The 17,653-nt window shown below is 53.1% G+C and overlaps 1 protein-coding gene across 1 annotated transcript in view; it reads left to right on the top strand.

Annotated features, from left to right (window-relative positions):
• The first annotated feature begins 758 nt into the window (after nt 1-758).
• Nucleotides 759-17,653, top strand: part of CUNH8orf82 (chromosome unknown C8orf82 homolog) — a 75,103-nt gene continuing 58,208 nt past the window's right edge. The window contains exons 1-2 of the mRNA XM_088457167.1: nt 759-960; nt 5,402-5,450. Coding sequence (XP_088313293.1) covers nt 784-960; nt 5,402-5,450 — 226 coding nt within the window. The 5' untranslated portion in view covers nt 759-783. The remainder of the gene's footprint in view (nt 961-5,401; nt 5,451-17,653) is intronic.

The following is a 17,653-nucleotide window of genomic DNA, read 5'->3' as shown; positions in this document are numbered from 1 at the left end:
TATACAGGGGGCTGAGCACTGACATTCCCCAGTACATAGCCCCAGTAGGAGCTGGCAGCACTCACACATCTCTATACACTGACTGTATATAGCATGCTGTATATATACTGTAGTATACAGGGGGCTGATCACTGACATTCCCCAGTACATAGCCCCAGTAGGAGCTGGCAGCCCTCACACATCTCTATACACTGACTGTATATAGCATGCTGTATATATACTGTAGTATACAGGGGGGCTGAGCACTGACATTCCCCAGTACATAGCCCCAGTAGGAGCTGGCAGCACTCACACATCTCTATACACTGACTGTATATAGCATGCTGTATATATACTGTAGTATACAGGGGGCTGAGCACTGACATTCCCCAGTACATAGCCCCAGTAGGAGCTGGCAGCCCTCACACATCTCTATACACTGACTGTATATAGCATGCTGTATATATACTGTAGTATACAGGGGGGCTGAGCACTGACATTCCCCAGTACATAGCCCCAGTAGGAGCTGGCAGCACTCACACATCTCTATACACTGACTGTATATAGCATGCTGTATATATACTGTAGTATACAGGGGGCTGAGCACTGACATTCCCCAGTACATAGCCCCAGTAGGAGCTGGCAGCCCTCACACATCTCTATGTAGACAGGGGGGAGGAGTCGCTGTGTGCCTGGAACTTATCTCAGTGGAAGTTGTTTCCCTGGGACACAGAAAGGAGTGAACTCGTTTCCATAGAAACCGCCCGGCCTGTCAGCTTAGAGAATCCCCAGTGTTTCCTAGCCATGGCCTGCCCAGCGCTGCTCCTGGGAGCCCGGAGCCCCCGACACCTTCTCTCCGCCGGCCGCCTGTCTCAGCTTCTACCTTCCCGGAGCCCCCACTGCGGCCTCAGCTACGTGCAGGGTCAGAGCCCGGAGCCCCGTGTCCGGGAATACTTCTATTATATCGACCACCAGGGCCAGGTGAGACCTGCACAGCAATGCTACATCCAGCTCAGGGGCCACAGTATGATGAGGGGAGTGGACAGCTCAGGGGCCACAGTATTATGAGAGGAGTGAGCAGCTCAGGGGCCCCAGTATTATGAGCGAGTGAGCAGCTCAGGGGCCACAGTATGATGAGGCGAGTGAGCAGCTCAGGGGCCCCAGTATAATGAGAGGAGAGAGCAGCTCAGGGGCCCCAGTATAATGAGCGAGTGAGCAGCTCAGGGGCCCCAGTATAATGAGAGGAGAGAGCAGCTCAGGGGCCCCAGTATAATGAGAGGAGAGAGCAGCTCAGGGGCCCCAGTATAATGAGGGAGTGAGCAGCTCAGGGGCCCCAGTATGATGAGAGGAGTGAGCAGCTCAGGGGCCCCAGTATGATGAGAGGAGAGAGCAGCTCTGGGGCCCCAGTATAATGAGGGAGTGAGCAGCTCAGGGGCCCCAGTATGATGAGAGGAGTGAGCAGCTCAGGGGCCCCAGTATGATGAGGCGAGTGAGCAGCTCAGGGGCCCCAGTATAATGAGAGGAGAGAGCAGCTCAGGGGCCCCAGTATTATGAGAGGAGAGAGCAGCTCAGGGGCCACAGTATGATGAGGCGAGTGAGCAGCTCAGGGGCCCCAGTATAATGAGAGGAGAGAGCAGCTCAGGGGCCCCAGTATTATGAGAGGAGAGAGCAGCTCAGGGGCCACAGTATGATGAGGCGAGTGAGCAGCTCCGGGGCCCCAGTATAATGAGAGGAGAGAGCAGCTCAGGGGCCCCAGTATAATGAGAGGAGAGAGCAGCTCAGGGGCCCCAGTATAATGAGGGAGTGAGCAGCTCAGGGGCCCCAGTATAATGAGGGAGTGAGCAGCTCAGGGGCCCCAGTATAATGAGAGGAGAGAGCAGCTCAGGGGCCCCAGTGTAATGAGAGGAGAGAGCAGCTCAGGGGCCCCAGTATAATGAGGGAGTGAGCAGCTCAGGGGCCACAGTATGATGAGAGGAGTGTGCAGCTCAGGGGCCACAGTATGATGAGAGGAGTGTGCAGCTCAGGGCCCCCAGTATGATGAGGGGAGTGTGCAGCTCAGGGGCCACAGTATGATAAGAGGAGTGAGCAGCTCAGGGGCCACAGTATGATGAGAGGAGTGTGCAGCTCAGGGGCCCCAGTATAATGAGAGGAGTGAGCAGCTCAGGGGCCCCAGTATGATGAGGGGAGTGGGCAGCTCAGGGGCCAGAGTATAATGAGGGGCCCCAGTACGATGAGAGGAGAGAGCAGCTCAGGGGCCCCAGTACGATGAGAGGAGAGAGCAGCTCAGGGGCCCCAGTACGATGAGAGGAGAGAGCAGCTCAGGGGCCCCAGTACGATGAGAGGAGAGAGCAGCTCAGGGGCCCCAGTACGATGAGAGGAGAGAGCAGCTCAGGGGCCACAGTACGATGAGAGGAGTGAGCAGCTCAGGGGCCACAGTATGATGAGAGGAGTGAGCAGCTCATGGGCCCCAGTATGATGAGGGGAGTGTGCAGCTCAGGGGCCCCAGTATGATGAGGGGAGTGTGCAGCTCAGGGGCCCCAGTATGATGAGAGGAGTGTGCAGCTCAGGGGCCACAGTATGATTAGAGGAGTGAGCAGCTCAGGGGCCCCAATATGATGAGAGGAGTGAGCAGCTCGGGGCCCCAGTATGATGAGAGGAGTGTGCAGCTCAGGGGCCCCAGTATGATAAGAGGAGTGTGCAGCTCAGGGGCCACAGTATGATGAGAGGAGTGAGCAGCTCAGGGGCCACAGTATGATGAGAGGAGTGAGCAGCTCGGGGCCCCAGTATGATGAGAGTAGTGTGCAGCTCAGGTGCCCCAGTACGATGAGGGGAGTGAGCAGCTCTGGGGCCCCAGTACGATGAGGGCAGTGAGCAGCTCGGGGCCCCAGTATAATGAGAGGAGTGAGCAGCTCAGGGGCCCCAGTATGATGAGGGCAGTGAGCTGCTCAGGGGCCCCAGTATGATGAGAGAAGTGTGCAGCTCAGGGGCCCCAGTATGATGAGAGGAGTGAGCAGCTCAGGGGCCCCAGTATGATGAGTGTAGTGAGCAGCTCAGGGGCCCCTGTACGATGAGGGGAGTGAGCAGTTCAGGGGCCCAGTACGATGAGGGCAGTGAGCAGCTCGGGACCCCAGTATGATGAGAGGAGTGAGCAGCTCAGGGGCCCCTGTACGATGAGTGCAGTGAGCAGCTCAAGGGCCCCAGTATGATGAGAAGAGTGAGAAGCTCAGGGGCCCCAGTATGATGAGAGGAGAGAGCAGCTCAGGGGCCCCAGTATGATGAGAGGAGTGAGCAGCTCAGGGTCCCCAGTATGATGAGTGTAGTGAGCAGCTCAGGGGCCCCAGTAGGATGAGTGTAGTGTGCAGCTCAGGGGCCCCAGTACGATGAGGTCAGTGAGCAGCTCCGGGGCCCCAGTAGGATGAGTGTAGTGAGCAGCTCTGGGGCCCCAGTAGGATGAGAGGAGTGAGCAGCTCAGGGGCCCCAGTAGGATGAGAGGAGTGAATAGCTCAGGGGCCCCAGTATGATGAGAGGAGTGAGCAGCTCCGGGGCCCCAGTATGATGAGAGGAGAGAGCAGCTCAGGGGCACCAGCATGATGAGTGTAGTGAGCAGCTCAGGGGCCCCAGTATGATGAGAGGAGTGAGCAGCTCAGGGGCCCCAGTAGGATGAGTGTAGTGAGCAGCTCAGGGTCCCCAGTAGGATGAGGGGAGTGAGCAGCTCCGGGGCCCCAGCAGGATGAGTGTAGTGAGCAGCTCCGGGGCCCCAGTAGGATGAGTGTAGTGATCAGCTCCGGCGCCCCAGTAGGATGAGAGGAGTGAGCAGCTCAGGGCCCCAGTAGGATGAGAGGAGTGAGCAGCTCAGGGGCCCCAGTAGGATGAGAGGAGTGTGCAGCTCAGGGGCCCCAGTAGGATGAGAAGAGTGAATAGCTCAGGGGCCCCAGTATGATGAGAGGAGTGTGCAGCTCAGGGGCCACAGTATGATGAGAGGAGAGAGCAGCTCAGGGGCCCCAGTATGATGAGTGTAGTGAGCAGCTCAGGGGCCCCAGTATGATGAGGGGAGTGAGCAGCTCAGGGGCCCCAGTATGATGAGAGGAGAGAGCAGCTCAGGGGCCCCAGTGTGATGAGTGTAGTGAGCAGCTCAGGGGCCCCAGTGTGATGAGTGTAGTGAGCAGCTCAGGGGCCCCAGTAGGATGAGTGTAGTGAGCAGCTCAGGGGCCCCAGTAGGATGAGGGCAGTGAGCAGGTCAGGGGCCCCAGTAGGATGAGAGGAGTGAGCAGCTCAGGGGCCCCAGTATGATGAGAGGAGAGAGCAGGTCAGGGGCCCCAGTATGATGAGAGGAGAGAGCAGCTCAGGGGCCCCAGTAGGATGAGGGCAGTGAGCAGCTCAGGGGCCCCAGTATGATGAGAGGAGTGTACAGCTCAGGGGCCGCAGTATGATGAGGGGACTGAGCAGCTCAGGGGCCCCAGTATGATGAGAGGAGAGAGCAGCTCAGAGGCCCCAGTAGGATGAGTGTAGTGAGCAGCTCAGGGGCCCCAGTAGGATGAGTGTAGTGAGCAGCTCAGGGGTCCCAGTACGATGAGGGCAGTGAACAGCTCAGGGGCCCCAGTAGGATGAGTGTAGTGAGCAGCTCAGGGGCCCCAGTAGGATGAGTGTAGTGAGCAGCTCAGGGGCCCCAGTAGGATGAGTGTAGTGAGCAGCTCAGGGGCCCCAGTAGGATGAGTGTAGTGTGCAGCTCAGGGGCCCCAGTAGGATGAGAGGAGTGAGCAGCTCAGGGGCCCCAGTAGGATGAGTGTAGTGAGCCAGGTCAGGGGCCCCAGTGTGATGAGTGTAGTGAGCCAGGTCAGGGGCCCCAGTACGATGAGGGCAGTGAGCAGCTCAGGGGCCCCAGTGTGATGAGTGTAGTGAGCCAGGTCAGGGGCCCCAGTACGATGAGGGCAGTGAGCAGCTCAGGGGCCCCAGTGTGATGAGTGTAGTGAGCCAGGTCAGGGTAACAATCCCAGCAGCAGTGGGTCTCTGGTTCCTATCAACTACAATGACACCAGCGCATTAACTATCACCTTACTAGCCCATGTGGCTGCTATGGTGCCCGTGGGCCGCATGGGTTTAGCAGGATCAGGGAGGGCATTTGGAGTGGGCAATCAGAAAGGCTGGTAACATAGCCGCACCGAGTTAGTCATGCCCTGCTTCATACTGCTGCCGGAGCTCCTGGACTGTGCACCCGCTGGTGTGGCGTCTTGTACGGTAATAGGACCTGGGATTTGGGTACAGTGCGAGGAGGAAATGAGGCCCCGTCATACAGTAATATTGTTATTGGTCCCCTGTATTCCTAATTACGCCTCTGACATACTGTATACTGTAATATTTGCTATACTATAATTGCAGCGGAAACGCACCATACAGTACAGACACCTGGTGTTTTGTTTTTCAGCTTTTTTTAGATGATATGAAAGTGAAGAATTTCATCACTTGCTTTAAAGGTAAAGTCTGATGTTTGTGCATTATGTCAATGTCTGAGAATGGCAGCTGCCCGCGCCCGAGGGCATAGTTCAGGCTCATGTATCTGAATGGCAGCCTCCCGTAACCGAGGGCATCTTTCAGGCTCATGTATCTGAATAGCAGGCTCCCGTGGCCGAGGGCATTGTTCAGGCTCATGTATCTTAATGGCAGCCGAGGGCATCGTTCAGGCTCATGTATCTTAATGGCAGCCGAGGGCATCGTTCAGGCTCATGTATCTTAATGGCAGCCTCCTGCAGCCAAGGGCATCATTCAAGCTCATATATCTTAATGCCAGCCTCCCGTGCCCTAGGGCATCGTTCAGGTCCATGTATCTTAATGGCAGCCTCCCACGCCCGAGGGCATCGTTCAGGGTCATGTATCTGAATGGCAGCCTCCCGCGTCCGAGGGCATCATTCAGGCTCATGTATCTTAATGGCAGCCTCCCGTGGCCGAGGGCATCATTCAGGCTCAGGTATCTTAAAGGCAGCCTCCTGCGGCTGAGGGCATCGTTCAGGCTCATGTATCTGAATGGCAGCCTCCCGCGTCCGAGGGCATCATTCAGGCTCATGTATCTTAATGGCAGCCTCCCGTGCCCGAGGGCATCGTTCAGGTTCATATATCTTAATGCCCGCCTCCCACGCTCGAGGGCATCGTTCAGGTTCATGTATCTTAATGTCAGCCTCCCGCGCCCGAGGGGATTGTTCTGGCTCATGCAGTGTTCTCCCCAGAATTTTTTTCCGGGCAGGTGGCATCAAAAAGTAGCCAGGTGGGGGTCTTCGCAATTATGTAGTCGGGAAATTGGGTATCTCCTTTACCAATCCAGCCCGATAGGTCTCAGGCTGCTCCCCCACTGGCTCTCAGTTAAAGGTGCCCATTATGCAGTGTCCCCTGTATTTGTGCCCTTTAAACAGTGCCCCTTGTAGTTATCCCCATATGCAGTGTCCCCTGTATTTGTGCCCTTTATACAGTCCCCCCTGTAGTTTTCCCCTTTATACAGTGCCCCCTGTAGTTTAGCTTTGCCCTTATGCAGTGCCCCCAGACTGAAGTAGTGTCCCTATGTAGTGCCCCCAGACTGGTCCCTTATGTAGTGCCCCCAGGCTTAAATAGTGCCCCAGACTGGCCCCTTATGCAGGACCCCAGGCTTAAATAGTGTCCCTTATGCAATGCCCCCAGGCTGGCCTCTTGTGCAGTGCCCCCAGTAGCAGCCCCCTTTATACAGTGCCCCAGTAGCATCCCATTTATTCAGTGCCCCCAGTAGCAGCCCCCCTATACATTGCCCCCAGTAGCTGCCCCCCTATACAGTGCCCCCAGTAGCAGCCCCATGATACAGTGCCCCCAGTAGCAGCCCCATGACACAGTGCCCCCAGTAGCAGCCCCATGATACAGTGCCCCCAGTAGCAGCCCCATGATACAGTGCCCCCAGTAGCAGCCCCATGATACAGTGCCCCCAGTAGCAGCCCCATGATACAGTGCCCCCAGTAGCAGCCCCATGATACAGTGCCCCCATTAGCAGCCCCCTATAAAGTGTCCCCATTAGCAGCCCCCCTATACAGTGCCCCCATTAGCAGCCCCCTATACAGTGCCCCCAGTAGCAGCCCCATGATACAGTGCCCCCAGTAGCAGCCCCCTATACAGTGCCCCCAGTAGCAGCCCCCTATACAGTGCCCCCAGTAGCAGCCCCCTATACAGTGCCCCCAGTAGCAGCCCCATGATACAGTGCCCCCAGTATCAGCCCCCTATAGAGTGCCCTTAGTAGCAGCCCCCTATACAGTGCCCTTAGTAGCAGCCCTCTATACAGTGCCCCCAGTAGCAGCCCCATGACACAGTGCCCCCAGTAGCAGCCCCATGACACAGTGCCCCCAGTAGCAGCCCCATGACACAGTGCCCCCAGTAGCAGCCCCCTATAAAGTGTCCCCAGTAGCAGCCCCATGATACAGTGCCCCCAGTAGCTGCCCCATGATACAGTGCCCCCAGTAGCAGCCTCATGATACAGTGCCCCCAGTAGCAGCCCCATGATACAGTGCCCCCAGTAGTAGCCCCATGATACAGTGCCCCCAGTAGCAGCCCCATGATACAGTGCCCCCGGTAGCAGCCCCATGATACAGTGCCCCCGGTAGCAGCCCCCCTATACAGTGCCCCCGGTAGCAGCCCGATTACACAGTGCCCCCGGTAGCAGCCCCATTACACAGTGCCCCCGGTAGCAGCCCCACTACACAGTGCCCCCGGTAGCAGCCCCACTACACAGTGCCCCCGGTAGCAGCCCCATTAGACAGTGCCCCCGGTAGCAGCCCCACTACACAGTGCCCCCGGTAGCAGCCCCACTACACAGTGCCCCCGGTAGCAGCCCCATTAGACAGTGCCCCCGGTAGCAGCCCCACTACACAGTGCCCCCGGTAGCAGCCCCATTACACAGTGCCCCCGGTAGCAGCCCCATTACACAGTGCCCCCGGTAGCAGCCCCATTACACAGTGCCCCCGGTAGCAGCCCCATTACACAGTGCCCCCGGTAGCAGCCCCATTACACAGTGCCCCCGGTAGCAGCCCCATTACACAGTGCCCCCGGTAGCAGCCCCATTAGACAGTGCCCCCGGTAGCAGCCAGACTACACAGTGCCCCCGGTAGCAGCCCCACTACACAGTGCCCCCGGTAGCAGCCCCATTAGACAGTGCCCCCGGTAGCAGCCCCACTACACAGTGCCCCCGGTAGCAGCCCCATTACACAGTGCCCCCGGTAGCAGCCCCATTACACAGTGCCCCCGGTAGCAGCCCCATTACACAGTGCCCCCATTAGCAGCCCCCTTTATACAGTGCCACCAGTAGCAGCCCCATTATACAGTGCCCCTATTAGCAGCCCCATTATACAGTGCCCCCAGTAGCAGCCCCCCTATACAGTGCCCCCATTAGCAGCCCCCCTATACAGTGCCCCCATTAGCAGACCCCTATACAGTGCCCCCAGTAGCAGTCCCCTTTATACAGTGCCCCCAGTAGCAGCCCCCTTTATACAGTGCCCCCAGTAGCAGCCCCCTTTATACAGTGCCCCCATTAGCAGCCCCCTATACAGTGCCCCAGTAGCAACCCCCTTTATGCAGTGCCCCCAGTAGCAGCCCCATGATACAGTGCCCCCAGTAGCAGTACCATGATACAGTGCCCCCAGTAGCATCCCCATTATACAGTGCCCCTATTAGCAGCCCCATTATACAGTGCCCCCAGTAGCAGCCCCCCTATACAGTGCCCCCAGTAGCAGCCCCCCTATACAGTGCCCCCATTAGCAGACCCCTATGCAGTGCCCCTAGTAGCAGCCCCCTTTATACAGTTTCCCCGGGAGCAGCCCCCTTTATACAGTGCCCCTATTAGCAGACCCCTATACAGTGCCCCTATTAGCAGACCCCTTTATACAGTGCCCCCATTAGCAGACCCCTATACAGTGCCCCCAGTAGCAGCCCCCTTTATACAGTGCCCCCAGTAGCAGCCCCCTTTATACAGTGCCCCTATTAGCAGACCCCTATACAGTGCCCCCATTAGCAGACCCCTATACAGTGCCCCTATTAGCAGACCCCTATACAGTGCCCCCAGTAGCAGACCCCTATACAATGCCCCCAGTAGCAGCCCCCTTTATACAGTGCCCCCATTAGCAGCCCCCTTTATACAGTAACACATACTCACAAAAGAAAAAAGACAAGTTACCTGATCCCCGCTCCAGCCAACGACCGCCGCTGTCCGCTGCTCCCGCCCCGCTCTACACTATGGGAGAGACATCATGACGTCTCTCCCATCAACCGCTGCGGGGGGGGGGGGCCGAGATGGGAGCTCATGAGTGAGCTCCAGCCGGCTCCCTCCGTGGCCGCAGCAGCCAATCAGAGTCTGTATGACTGTCATTGGCTGGATGCGCTGCTATGACAAACACACAGCTGTCGCTGGCGGCTGTGTGTTAATTTCTATGTAGGGCAGATCACTGCTCACTGTGGGGCCCTGGGGACACTAGCGGTGGGTGCGGGCCCCTGTGCAATGTATCGGCTGCACCGCCGCTAGTTCTCAGTGCTGGGCGTGGGGAATTTATCTATCTATCTGAATGGCAGCCTTCCGTGGCCGAGGGCATCGTTCAGGCCCATGTATCTGAATGGCAGCTCTCACAGGAGAAATGAAACCTGTTTCTTACTTTGAGGTACAGTATGACGGTTTTGTAATTATTAACCAGCTGTTATAGTGTTATTTTTCATATTGCCGTTTGCAGTGCCCAGCTCAGCAGTGCCATCTGTGTGTCTGTATGCGCTCAGTATCTTCCCGTGCTCAGTATTCTAGTGTATTTTGTAGCAGTATATTTGTGTTATCAGAATGGTAGCGGATGCGATATCTCCCTCTGCAATCCTTTCTACCTCTGCACCCTTGTATTCAGAGATACATACCCCTTTAGGAAGGGGCGTTTTAAGAGAGGAGAGGGCCAGTGTGCAGACTCAGTGCAGGCCCCCTTCTCTCGCGCGGTGCAGTCGATTCTGGCCATTTTCCCGGGGACAGCAGTACTGCGAATACACGAAGCATTGAAAAAAATGGCCTCCGTCATTTTCCCAGTGATTTTTGCTACTCTACAGGGCCGGGCAGGCACCGCAGAGCAGCACTTTGAAGTCAACAGATAGGTAAGTATAAAGACTGTATGGGATCTGGGTGTGCGGTGTGGGCCCCCCTGGACCCAGGGGCCCGTGTGCACCCTACACCCATTATAGATGTGGCCCTGCCTTTAGGGCACAGGTGAGAGAACCTCAGATTTGCTTTACTTGCAGAGTGCTGCTGGATATTTGTTCCAGTTGCGGAGTGAGATAGGTCATATTATGCATGAATTTATCGCTCGTACATATAGACATTGCCAGAAGAAAATAGGTAAGAGATAATAATTATTTTCTTGTATATACCAGAAAAATGTAAGATCACATACAAGCCACAGAATGCAGAGAAGTAATAAAACGGTACAGCTGGGTGGCTGCTTATACTGGGCTATGGGGACAGGTAAGATGGTCTCAGTCTAGCGTGCAGTATGTATGTGTAATGCCTAGCAGGCTAATCACAGATCGCTCAGCTCACACTATACTATTCTCCTAGTGAGTCTTACTATAACCGCCAGCGTACCGGAGAACACAGCAGACTATCATTCACGCAGCTGGGGGCGCCTCTGCCATGGATGTCTTTGTGATGTTTGGCTTATCTATTTAAAGCGTGGTTTGCAGTTCGCCAACTCAACAGTATACATACGGAATTTGGCCATGTCTTGTGTGATTGCCAATGACCTTCATCCATACATAGCCCCATCCTGAAACTGAAGGTTCAGGTTTAAATGCACATGATGGAAAATGTCACATTGGAGTCCTATCTGCAATATTTCCAGTTATTGTCACACTCTGGCGGCTTCTATCGGAGTCAGTGACGTCTCTATAATGGGGCCAGGTGTGTGGTGCCCCCAGGTCAAAGGGGGCCCCAAAACCAAACACTCTGTACCCAGAACAGACCCACCTGACTCAGAGGGCCCATGCAGCGGGGCCCCCCCAAATGTGATCTGTCCGAGGTTCCAATCTTTCATCTGGCACAGGTGATGCACATTTATTACATGTATATTATACAGCGCAGTAGTACACAGCGTGTGATATATATTTGTCACATCTTGGCTCTTTATATAATAACTCCCGACTGTTATTATCAGAATAATTCTAGGATCCCGGATTAACAGCTAAAATTTATTATGTACATATCTAGACAAATCCAGTTTCTGAACCATTTAATAAATACCAGTATTTGCCCTGTGATCTGTAGAGGTCCATAGAGGAGTAGTCAGCATATAATATAGTGCATCATTGTTGGCTGTAGGCTATCTGTGGTTGGTGCAGTGCACGAGCCAATGTGTCATTCCCTGTATCTGCTAGATTGTAAGCTTTACCGGCAAGCTCTGGTTGACTACTTCTGCTTTATCATTGTTTCTTCAAATGTATCACCCTGATTGTACAGTAGTGTGGTATATGTTTGCGCTATATTAGTAAAGGATATTGTGGTTATAGAAATATACAATTACTGTATTAAGTGTGGTGCAGTTCCTGATTTATCCACAAGATGTCACTAAAGTACTTACAGAAATGGAGGCAATTCTAATGTGCACTGTATGCATTATATCCTACATTTACTGTGTGTCTTTCCTTGGGATGTAGTTATGAGACCGGCAGCCGGGTTAGGCACCCCCGGGGGGAGGTTATGGTCAGGCACCACTAAGGGAGCGTTAGGGTTAAGGGGGGAGAAGGGTAGGGGATAGGGCACTTAGTTGCCCTGTTGGGATCTTCTCCTTACGGGCTGCCGGCGTTGGGATTTGAACTACAGCCGCCGAACTTCATACCCATTCCCTCTCCTCTACCCTCATTTATTAAAGGATAATTCTACCCCAAACCAATATGACATTTTTGAATGGGCCCCTTATGTTTACCGTGGTCCTTTGGTGCTCTCCTCCGTCCTGTAGCATGGTTGATGCATAATATGCTGGCTGTATGGTAAATGCTGCCCGCGCAGGAGTCTGCGTATTCTGGGCCTGATTCAGCATGGATTGCTATTGCTACCGCGTACGCAAATCGGCCAATTGATGTGTACTGCGCATGCATATCTACCACATTGCCCGTGCGCTGCGATTGCTCTTCGATTACGTACGCAGATAGCAATTCATCGCAGACTGAGTGACAGGACATGAGCATTTTGGAGTGGTGACGGGGGAATGGTCAGAGAAATGTAGTGGGTGTCTCTATGCTGGCTGAGCTGTGGCTGGTGTTACAGATGTATACACAGGGCTGTGAGGTATTGCAGATGTGAGATAGCAGTAGTGGATGTCTCTATGCTGGCTGTGCTGTGGCTGATGTTACAGATGTATACACAGGACTGTGAGGTTTTACAGATGTGAGATAGCAGTAGTGGGCGTCTCTATGCTGGCTGTGCTGTGGCTGATGTTACAGATTTATACACAGGACTGTGAGGTATTACAGATGTGAGATAGCAGTAGTGGGTATCTCTATGCTGGCTGAGCTGTGGATGATGTTACTGATGTATACACAGGACTGTGAGGTTTTACAGATGTGAGATAGCAGTAGTGGGTGTCTATGCTGGCTGAGCTGTGGCTGATGTTACTGATGTATACACAGCACTATGAGATATCACAGATGTGAGATAGCAGTAGTGGGTGTCTATGCTAGCTGAGCTGTGGCTGATGTTACAGATGTATACACAGGACTGTGAGGTATTACAGTTGTGAGATAGCAGTAGTGGGTGTCTATGCTGGCTGTGCTGTGGCTGATGTTACAGATGTATACACAGGACTGTGAGGTATTACAGATGTGAGATAGCAGTAGTGGGCGTCTCTATGCTGGCTGAGCTGTGGCTGATGTTACAGATGTATACACAGGACTGTGAGGTATTACAGATGTGAGATAGCAGTAGTGGGTGTCTCTATGCTGGCTGAGCTGTGGCTGATGTTACAGATGTATACACAGGACTGTGAGGTATTACAGATGTGAGAAAGCAGTAGTGGGCGTCTCTATGCTGGCTGAGCTGTGGCTGATGTTACTGATGTATACACAGGACTGTGAGGTTTTACAGATGTGAGATAGCAGTAGTGGGCGTCTCTATGCTGGCTGTGCTGTGGCTGATGTTACAGATTTATACACAGGACTGTGAGGTATTACAGATGTGAGATAGCAGTAGTGGGTATCTCTATGCTGGCTGAGCTGTGGATGATGTTACTGATGTATACACAGGACTGTGAGGTTTTACAGATGTGAGATAGCAGTAGTGGGCGTCTCTATGCTGGCTGAGCTGTGGCTGATGTTACAGATGTATACACAGGACTGTGAGGTATTACAGATGTGAGATAGCAGTAGTGGGTGTCTATGCTAGCTGAGCTGTGGCTGATGTTACAGATGTATACACAGGACTGTGAGATATCACAGATGTGAGATAGCAGTAGTGGGCGTCTCTATGCTGGCTGAGCTGTGACTGATGTTACTGATGTATACACAGGACTGTGAGGTATTACAGATGTGAGATAGCAGTAGTGGGTGTCTATGCTAGCTGAGCTGTGGCTGATGTTACAGATGTATACACAGGACTGTGAGATATCACGGATGTGAGATAGCAGTAGTGGGCGTCTCTATGCTGGCTGTGCTGTGGCTGATGTTACAGATGTATACACAGGACTGTGAGGTATTACAGATGTGAGATAGCAGTAGTGGGTGTCTCTATGCAGGCTGTGCTGTGGCTGATGTTACAGATGGATACACAGGACTGTGAGGTATTACAGATGTGAGATAGCAGTAGTGGGTGTCTCTATGCTGGCTGAGCTGTGGCTGATGTTACAGATGTATACACAGGACTGGGAGGTATTACAGATGTGAGAAAGCAGTAGTGGGTGTCTCTATGCTGGCTGAGCTGTGGCTGATGTTACAGATGTATACACAGGACTGGGAGGTATTACAGATGTGAGATAGCAGTAGTGGCGTCTCTATACTGGCTGTGCTGTGGCTGATGTTACAGATGTATACACAGGACTGTGAGGTATTACAGATGTGAGATAGCAGTAGTGGGTGTCTCTATACTGGCTGAGCTGTGGCTGATGTTACAGATGTATACACAGGACTGTGAGGTATTACTGATGTGAGATACCAGTAGTGGGTGTCTCTATGCTGGCTGTGCTGTGGCTGATGTTACAGATGTATATACAGGACTGTGAGGTATTACAGATGTGAGATAGCAGTAGTGGGTGTCTCTATGCTGGCTGAGCTGTGGCTGATGTTACAGATGTATACACGGGACTGTGAGGTATTACAGATGTGAGAAAGCAGTAGTGGGCGTCTCTATGCTGGCTGTGCTGTGGCTGATGTTACAGATGTATACACAGGACTGTGAGGTATTACAGATGTGAGATAGCAGTAGTGGGTGTCTCTATGCTGGCTGTGCTGTGGCTGATGTTACAGATGTATACACAGGACTGTGAGGTATTACAGATGTGAGATAGCAGTAGTGGGTGTCTCTATACTCTCTGAGCTGTGGCTGATGTTACAGATGTATACACAGGACTGTGAGGTATTACAGATGTGAGATAGCAGTAGTGGGTGTCTCTATGCTGGCTGTGCTGTGGCTGATGTTACTGATGTATACACAGGACTGTGAGGTATTACAGATGTGAGATAGCAGTAGTGGGTGTCTCTATGCTGGCTGTGCTGTGGCTGATGTTACAGATGTATACACAGGACTGTGAGGTATTACAGATGTGAGATAGCAGTAGTGGGTGTCTCTATGCTGGCTGTGCTGTGGCTGATGTTACTGATGTATACACAGGACTGTGAGGTATTACAGATGTGAGATAGCAGTAGTGGGTGTCTCTATGCTGGCTGTGCTGTGGCTGATGTTACAGATGTATACACAGGACTGTGAGGTATTACAGATGTGAGATAGCAGTAGTGGGTGTCTATGCTGGCTGTGCTGTGGCTGATGTTACAGATGTATACATAGGACTGTGATGTATTACAGATGTGAGATAGCAGTAGTGGGTGTCTCTATGCTGGCTGTGCTGTGGCTGATGTTACAGATGTATACACAGGACTGTGAGGTATTACAGATGTGAGAAAGCAGTAGTGGGTGTCTATGCTGGCTGAGCTGTGGCTGATGTTACAGATGTATAGACAGGACTGAGGTATTACAGATGTGAGATAGCAGTAGTGGGTGTCTCTATGCTGGCTGTGCTGTGGCTGATGTTACAGATGGATACACAGGACTGTGAGGTATTACAGATGTGAGATAGCAGTAGTGTGTGTCTCTATGCTGGCTGAGCTGTGGCTGATGTTACAGATGTATAGACAGGACTGTGAGGTATTACAGATGTGAGAAAGCAGTAGTGGGTGTCTCTATGCTGGCTGTGCTGTGGCTGATGTTACAGATGTATACACAGGACTGTGAGGTATTACAGATATGAGATAGCAGTAGTGGGTGTCTCTATGCTGGCTGAGCTGTGGCTGATGTTACAGATGTATACACAGGACTGGGAGGTATTACAGATGTGAGAAAGCAGTAGTGGGTGTCTCTATGCTGGCTGAGCTGTGGCTGATGTTACTGATGTATACACAGGACTGTGAGGTATTACAGATGTGAGATAGCAGTAGTGGGTGTCTCTATGCTGGCTGAGCTGTGGCTGATGTTACAGATGTATACACAGGACTGGGAGGTATTACAGATGTGAGAAAGCAGTAGTGGGCGTCTCTTTGCTGGCTGAGCAGTGGAAGGCATTAGCATATTATCGCAGCTGCAATCGCAGTTACGTTCTGTACTGACTCATGCCCTCTGTCCTTGTTCCTGCTATAAGGGCTGTTGCTTCCAAGAGTACCCACCCTCTGCTGCTAACCCAGACCCTGCTTGTTGATAACTTTGTTGCTCTCAAGTACACTAAAACCTGGACATTATCTCTGATCACAGTGACTCCAGCCACAGGGAACACATAAGGACCCTGCAAGTACTATTACAGAATAGCCTGGTAACATATGATGGGTCTCGCTAGGCCTCTGCCAGATCTGACATTGGTGTTCCTAGGAAGCTAGCCTCCCCTGCAGCTCCTTTACCAGTGCTGGAAATGTTTGGAGGAGACAGTGCCGTCCATTTGTAGCTCATTGTTATATGATTTTTCAGGGGTGTTCTTGAACTTAAGATACAGATCATGTAAAGGTTGGTCTAATCCTTATACCGCTTAATGGGGAGGCATCGGCTTAGGCCTCACGGCTATGGGAGAGAGAGAGATCCCACGCCAAACTTCCTGACACTTTCCTTTCTTCAGGCTCTTGACAGAGTCTTTGATGACCCTCAGAGCTAATACTTCGGCGTTATTTCTGTCTGATCTTCATGTTCTGTGCTAGACTGAACCATCGAATTCTGGCAGTGAACGGAGGGCGAGGGGTGAAATTTGGCAGCTAAACTCCATCAGGTTTGCCATGATGATAACATGAAAAAAGAATTAGCCAGTGTTGCTCTTCCCCAAGATCGTGAAGGATTTGTGGACAGATACATTGTTATAGACACTCGTCTTAACGAGCTTTCCTGGGAGAAACACAGACACAATCTTCCTTTGGTTCCTATATTGCCCTCTGAAGACATCTGTGCCAGAATCAGAACCCCTGCCAGCCAGCGCTATCAGAGGGCGGATGTCAGTGGGAGAAAGGAACAGAACTTCTGCCATTACTGTGACAGCTCAAAACAGTTCTTGACAGAATGTTCTCTGCTAATGATATGTCAGGAAATGACTGAATCCAGATATCTTATAGGGAGAGAATAGAGGGCCTGATTCAGACCCGCTCGCGAGCACTGAGCGCTCGCAAGCGGATCGATGTTGCCCAAGTGCGCATGCGCACGACGGAGGCGGCTCCATCGTGCGCATGCGCGAGACCCGAATAACGACGGCCAAGCCGTCGTTATGGGTCTCGCACCAAAGGGGGCGTGCTGTCGATGGTGAGTGACAGCACGCCCCCTTTGGTGGGCGCACCGGGGGCGTGGCTGACCAGACGGAGGCGTTCCCATGGGAACGCCTACCGTCTGGGGCCGGCCCCACTGACATCACTAGTGATGTCAGTGGGAGTGCTTTTGGCTCTGATAAAGCCAAAAGCACTCCAGGGCTTGCGGCAGCGAGACCCTACCGTAAGGGTCTCATCGCAAGCCCGATGGTCGCGACGGTCTTGACCATCGCGACCATCATTTTGGCCGCTCGCTATAGATGTGGGTGGTCACCCACAGCTATGCGTGCGGTCAGGAGTCCGCTCGAAAAAGTTGGAGGGACGGCCCTGATTCAGAGCGAGCGCTCTGTCAGAGCGTCCGGCTCTGAATCAGGGCCAGGGTCCGGCTGCTTCATCCAGTGTGTGGATAAATGATCTGAGTCCCTGGGAATGTATTCAGTGATGGATTTAGGATCTGTGGGGAATTTTAGTGACTGTGGATTTGTCACACGACATTTAATGAAGAACGAGAAGAATTCCAGCACTACACTTTTCCCATTCTCCCTGCAGCGAATCTAATAACAGACAGGTCACTAACTATCGTATGGTGTGTGCCCAGCTTATGAGTTACACCCGAGACAGGGTTACTTCTAATTCTGTTGGACATGACAAATATCAGGCAGGATAGGGGACTTCCGAGCCT

This window comes from Taudactylus pleione, unplaced genomic scaffold (genome assembly GCF_031769625.1).
Source record: "Taudactylus pleione unplaced genomic scaffold, aTauple2 ptg000742l, whole genome shotgun sequence".
NCBI lineage: Eukaryota > Metazoa > Chordata > Amphibia > Anura > Myobatrachidae > Taudactylus > Taudactylus pleione.
The sequence above is the reverse complement of the archived record's forward strand: the minus strand, read 5'-3'. Positions and strand labels throughout refer to the sequence as shown.